The sequence below is a fragment of the Hyperoodon ampullatus genome (assembly GCF_949752795.1).
Source record: "Hyperoodon ampullatus genome assembly, chromosome: X".
NCBI lineage: Eukaryota > Metazoa > Chordata > Mammalia > Artiodactyla > Ziphiidae > Hyperoodon > Hyperoodon ampullatus.
The window spans coordinates 2,855,446-2,862,076 of record NC_136913.1 but is presented as its reverse complement, the minus strand read 5'-3'; the positions used below and the strand labels follow the sequence as shown (position 1 = coordinate 2,862,076).

The 6,631-nt window shown below is 36.6% G+C and overlaps 1 protein-coding gene across 1 annotated transcript; it reads right to left on the bottom strand.

Moving 5' to 3' along the window:
• Window positions 1-6,017: 6,017 nt before the first annotated feature.
• Window positions 6,018-6,401, bottom strand: LOC307069290 (ras-related protein R-Ras2-like; the record flags this gene model as incomplete). Its single annotated transcript, XM_079727554.1, has 1 exon — window positions 6,018-6,401. The coding sequence occupies one exon, from the start codon at window positions 6,399-6,401 to the stop codon at window positions 6,018-6,020; it is 384 nt and encodes a 127-aa protein (XP_079583680.1).
• Window positions 6,402-6,631: the final 230 nt, after the last annotated feature.

Here is a 6,631-nt window from a genome sequence, read left to right as displayed (position 1 = left end):
AGTCCAAGCCGGTGATCTATAAGCCAGCCACGTGATTGATCAAGGTGATGGCGGCTGTGATTTACAATTTCAAATTTCCTTTACAGTATGGCAGCCACGGATTTTCTGCTATTTGTCTTTGGTACATACCTCTCCATGACCAGTTGAGGATCCTGTACACCTCAACACTATTGGCATTTGGGGCTGGATAAATCTTTTTTTGTGGAGAGCTGCCCTGTGCATTGCAGGGGGATAAGCAGTATCCCAGTGTCCACCCACCAGATGACAGCTGAGGTCATCTGCAACATCACCAATGTCCCCTTAGGGGCAAAAATCACCACAGGCGGTACCTGCCACTGCAGATGAAGCTGCTTTGCAAGCTTCTTAGTCTTTTAGACATTGAAACCTACACATTGCTCCTTTCTTAAGGTTTGTTTTTGTTTTGTTTTGTTTTCCTGGAATGTAAACATGGATTTGCTTCCTTGCAAACTACCTGTCTCACTCATTCTTCCTATGATACATAAAGCCTTCATGGAGTCTCTTTCTGAAATTTCCCTGGAAACGGGAAACTCAGTTTGCATTCACAAACTTTCACATAATGTTCCTATAGGTCTATTTTAAAAAAGAAGTGGGACATTTTAACTCTGATTATTCTGTGCATGGGAGGTCTTTTCTGGTACATAGATATATCCACATATATAAATAATGCTTATCAGAAATCGTTAGGGCATAGATTCCAGAAATGTTGACCATTCGAAGCCTGTGAAGAATATGCCCTTTCCCAAAAGATACACATTTGCTTCTTGCCATAGTCCAAAGGGAGTTAGTAAAACCTTCCCTACATCCTAAGATTAGTCTTGGGGATTCATGTAGTAAAGGGATTTCTCAAGTTACCATTAACATGTAGTATCAGAGAATATGTAAACTATCAAGGATAGACACCACTGAGCATCGCTGAGTTGAAGAAAACAGTGAACTTGGGAGAATATATGTATATTATATTCTTGGAGATATATATATATATATATATATATGGCCTATAGAGTAGTTGACGGTCCTTGAGGAATCCAATTAGAAATCCATTTTCTGAGCTCACCAGAAAATGTGTATTTATTTACAGTATAACTGGAGTTTGACAAAAATTGTTACGAGAAATCAAATAAAAATAAAGTGAAACTAGAAGTGGACCAATTGGGATCTGTTCTAGGTTATTTTGTCAGTATAATTTACCATCCTCTTTGAATTTGTCTTATGGTTTATCTCTCATTTTTCTTAGTGTAATTGTCTAGAGACTTATAAGTTCAGATGAAACACATTTCAGTGCTGTTTTACATGGAGTCCTAATGATAACTAGAAAATAATTAATATTCATGATATTTCACACTCTCTTTTATTGAATTGAGTAAATGGAAATCAAATACACCTTTAAATGAATGATATGTATAAAACACTTTAGATGACCTGATTTTTTTCCCATAGTTATTTATTATGGTGATATTTCTCACCTTCTTATATCTTGGATCCAAAATGTTGGAAACAGTATATTCTCTAATTTCACATGTAAGAGTATTATTACAGTGCATGGATGTAATATGTATTGAACAATTTTCAAGTTGAAATATAATTCAAATAGGAAAATATGGTATCAATGTTAGAATATATTTAAAATAATAATCATATAATAAAATATCGCCATATCTTCAAAATAATTCCGAGTGTGTTTAAACCAATAAAATTTTAGTGGGTACCACTGCCTACTCTTTGATCTCAAAGACCAATATGTTTTATAAAAAGGTGATTATAGAATAACCTTCTCTTGGTGATGAACTAAAGAGTTTAATGAAGGGTTTAAAGTGATGAATGACTCTATATTGTTTACTTGTAGTCTTTTAATATTTATTCAATAAATAATTCTGCTTAGGCATTTTATTTCACCAGATAGAGCTGGATTTGATTAATTGCTGAGAACTGGACATCCATGGCCCTGGGGTTTACATGTGATCTTAACTGAATTAACCAATTGAATTTCCTTGTCCCTGATTTTTGGGGAGAGTCATTTTTGGAATCCTATTAACTTTATCACTTTATTTCTTTTATCTGGGCCGCTTCTCCATGGGATACCCATTTTATATTGAAACGTCACTTCATATAGGGAAATGAGCAAGGATTTGCAAAACAATATGGTTTAAACTAGTATTTGTGTAGGAAAATGTGTAAAAATAAAGGATGATTTCAAATAAAGTGAAAGGGGTGTTTTTTTCACTTATTGAAATCTATTTTTTTGGAGCAGCCAACTTGGGGCCATGTGTTGGGTGTATAATACTTTTTTTAATTAAAAATTGGAAGAAAAATTTAAAAATCTATCTGCAGGACCTCAAAATCCGATTCCAGTTTCTCTATTAATAAGAATATTTTAGGCAGTGGAAATAGTTATATTATGCATTTATATGGTTAGAGAGAATCTGAACAAACGTGCAGCGTTCTAAAGAGTTTCCAGGGACATGAAAATTGCTAATTAAATTCTGTACTATACATTGTCGATTGTTCATATGTATTCAGAGCTCTGAAACTCAAGGGATTTAAACAGACTGTCACAGTGATATATTTGCCTTAAAATCTTATAAAGCATGGATGGCTGTGATAATCTGCTCCTTATTTTATAGCCCTTACTGTTTTCCTACAATGGTATGTTCAGGGAGATTACATAGTGAAAGGAATACACAGAAATATACATTGAATTTAAAACGCTGAAACGTTGTTATAGACAGGAATAACTCTCTTTTGTATTCATGGGTCCTTAATCCTCAAACACAAGCAGTGACCAATAGATGATGACGATTTACCACCTGAATTCTGTTTCGGGTCCTGATACCACGTTTCCTTTCTGTATGGGTCTCTCTCTGGGAAGGCTGTGTGCCTGGCAATAGAATATCCTTAACCGATGAGAGAACTATCTCATGTGATCCGCTTGTATCCTATAATATATTACATCGTGGCCATAATTATCCACATCGCAGAAGACTGCTATAGATGTGGCCAGTAGTGTAAATGTTGGATTCTGTAAACAACGTGTGAGCACCAAAAAAGAAGAACAAAATAAGGAAATCAGAAAGGAGAGAGAAGGATCTGAACGCTAAAACAAAAGTGTAAAAGCATTTCTTTATTCAAGGCAAAGAGCATTTCTGGAAGGTTGTTGACAGTAAACCCATTTATGGATGAAGGTAGTTCATAACATACATTGTCAAGTTTCCCCCGTGTATTCAGTTGACATACACAGCTGTTGCAGAAACTTCAGAAGCGTTCAAGAAGATTGTGAGTGAAATGGGAAGCTGATGAGGTCTGAATAAAACAATAAGAATACTTAACAAAAACGTGCACATTCATTGGTAAACATCCGTTGCGTATAGAGCAATTAACAATATTAGGGATTCTGCGTCCACAGTGAAGTGATGATAGCAAACAGACCACCTGAGCCATCTGTAACCTTTTAAGAAAGTTGTGAATCAATTTCCAACCTCCAGAAAATGGAAAATTGTGCAAGAGTTTAATCAGTTTTGATGTTTTCCAAGTGAATTCATATTGCACTGGTTACTTCGTTTTTGGTTTTCTCATGCCCAGAATTGAATGAAAACGTGTCTTTTCAAATGTTTTACTGACTTCAGTGATTATCGGATTTATTCATTTCAAGCTGTGGTTTGAGCACATATGATGGGCAAATGTACCTATGCTAACATCCAGACATGCAAATAGAAACGTAGTATCTGGGGATCGGCAGACATAACCCTCCCTGCAATATTTCTAAATATGCCCGTTTGGCAGTTAGCAGAATAAAGTTCTGGTTACATATTATCATTTTTTTAATTAATTAATTTTAAAAATTGAAGTATAGTTGATTTTCAATGTTGTGTTAGTTCCAGGTGTACAGCAGTGATTCAGTATATTATACTGCTATAAAGATGTTTTAAAAAAAAGTATTTAAGAAGCAATTGTTATATTCAAGGTATAACAATTGTTATTCGCAAGGGGCACTACCTCTGAAGATAAAAGGATGGATACATCATGGGACTCAGAATCTAGGGAAAACTCTCTGTGATTGCACCTTGACCACAGAGCTGCCATTTCTATCCCAGGAATAAGATACTATGGGTGGAACTCAAAGGAAGTGGAAAAGGATTCACTTCATAGTGACGTCTGAGCTGAGAGTTCAGAGTTGGGCTGGGCTTCACCAGGCAGGCGAAACACATCCAGAAGGGGGTCTTCCTGCAGTACAAGAGGGATATTCCAGGCAGGGGTATCAGTGGGAGCAAATGTTCATGGGGAAAGGTGAGCTGCTGGGATCAATCGCAAGGGCGGCCATCATCCTGTACTACATGGATGTGTCCATCCCTAAGGGCATTTAATTCCCTATCAAACTCTGATGACCTGTCAATTTATAGTTTTCTCTTGGTGAATTGTCTTGGGACCATGTTGCCACTGAACACATACAGTCTAGCTGAGCCTTTGAGGATTAGTGCATATGTCTCAAGAATCTTGCAAAAAAAACAAAAAACAAAAACAGTGATTACAGACGTTAAGTAATTGTATCTTGAACGTGTTTCTGCTGTTTGCATTCTTTCTTTTTTGTGTGTGTGTGATAACAGATCAATTTTAATTCTAGCACCTGAAGCTATACAAGGGTATGCTTTATAATCTTCATGGAACTGTTGTACACATTCAATAAAGTGACAACTGTGCAATACCACTTAGTATCTCAAAATCAGGAACGTACTTTTGAATTGTTTAAACACAATCCACAGAATTAAAGACAAAATCAGAAGTCACCCACAGTTATACTAATTGTCAATTAAAAGTTTTACCATTTACTACTTGATATAGCAGTCAATATCTAGTAGGGGATATTGGAAGTGATTTCAGATTCTCATCCTGTTGTACTCTATTGGGAAGGTTTCTTGAGTAGCTATGTGACTGGCCAAAGGTGGGTACAACCAGGACCAGAACAGCATGTAAGGTTCTACCACAGTTTCTGTAGTTTTCACTTTTTTTCCTTTGTCAGCTAAAAGTGAACAGTGAGAATTAAATACTTATCTTTACATATACACAAGGTATGCTGTGAAAGCGTGTTTGCTTACAAACATATAAAAATACTTGTTAACTAGTTTGATAAGAAAATAATGTATAAAAGTATATAGCAAAACATTAATCATCTCTGACCCTGGAAAGATCAATTCCATATTTTATATTACAAACAAAAACAGTTTTCGTTTTCTTGAGTCCCTTATGCAGAAATAATTGAAAAGGAAGACAGACAGAAATTATTTATTTTTATTCTCAACATGGCTGTGAAAGAGTTAAATTAAAAAACCAAGAACACTAAAATGCCTAAGTCCAGAATGAGTCCAAATATTTGGCCACACAGAATATTATCTTTAGGAATAATAGTAAAGGCTTTACACGCAGTTTTTAACCTATAAATACAGTAGGCATTTTGGTATTTTGGCCACTGGAAAACAAAAGGCTATAGCATCAGTAAAGGTCTGAGATGTCTCACTTTTGTGGATTCAATTCAGTGTATTTAAGGTTAACTAAAGTTGACATCAAAATTTTTAGAGATAGGCAAAAATTTACATTTTTAAAAAACTCCGTATGTTTCTATTTAGAGTAACAGTAGGCAATATGATTCCAGAAGTTAAAAGTTATTTCACAACCTATGACTTCAGCTTGGCAAACAGCTTAGGTTCCAAAACGGATCCATCCCTATTAAAAGTAAGCCCTTAAAAAAAGAATGTGTCTGTGTATATAGATATCCATTTTAAAGGAATCAGATCATCTTTGAAGCAGCCTTAGTGTTTCCTTTAAATCTGTCTTGACTGACCATTGGATTAGCTTCATGGAAAGGATTAGCCAGCTTCTTGGTCTAAGGCTACCACGGTGATCATTTATTTAAGGCTAGAAAGGTACCAACGTGATGTAAACTGTAAGGAGAGAAGGAGAAGATAAGGGCTTTTCCTGGCAGTTGGTAGCTAAAATTCAAGGGATTCTTAGAAAATGACACAGTGGCAGCCTTTCTTGTCTTTTTCTTTCCGTGTTGGTTCTGGTGAAGGAGGACATTCCTGCTCTTGAAATTTCCTTATAACCCGGACAAGTTCATGGAAAGCTTGATCTACATTCATTCTCATCTTTGCCGACGCCTCCAGGTATGTTACCTTAAGTTGTCGTGCTAACTGCTGTCTTTCTTCCTGCGTTACCTGTCTCTGATGATCCAGATCTGCTTTATTACCAATTAAAATCATTGGAAACTCATCACGATCCTTTACTCTGAGAATCCGTCTTTGAAACTTATAGATTTCTTCAGAACTTCCTCTATCTGTGACTGAAAAGACCAACAGGAAACCCTCGCCAGTTCTCATATACTGTTCTCTCATAGCTCCAAACTCCTCTTGTCCTGCTGTATCCAGAATATCTAGCCGGGCTGCCCGGTCATCTATCACGCACTGCTTTGTGTAGGAATCCTCAGTGGTTGGATCATAATCCGTTACAAAATAGGACTGGACGAACTGGATGGTGAGCGCCGACTTGCCCACGCCGCCCCCACCGACCACCACGAGCCGGTACTTCTCTTGGCCGGAGCCGTCCCGCCAGCCGGCCGCGGCCA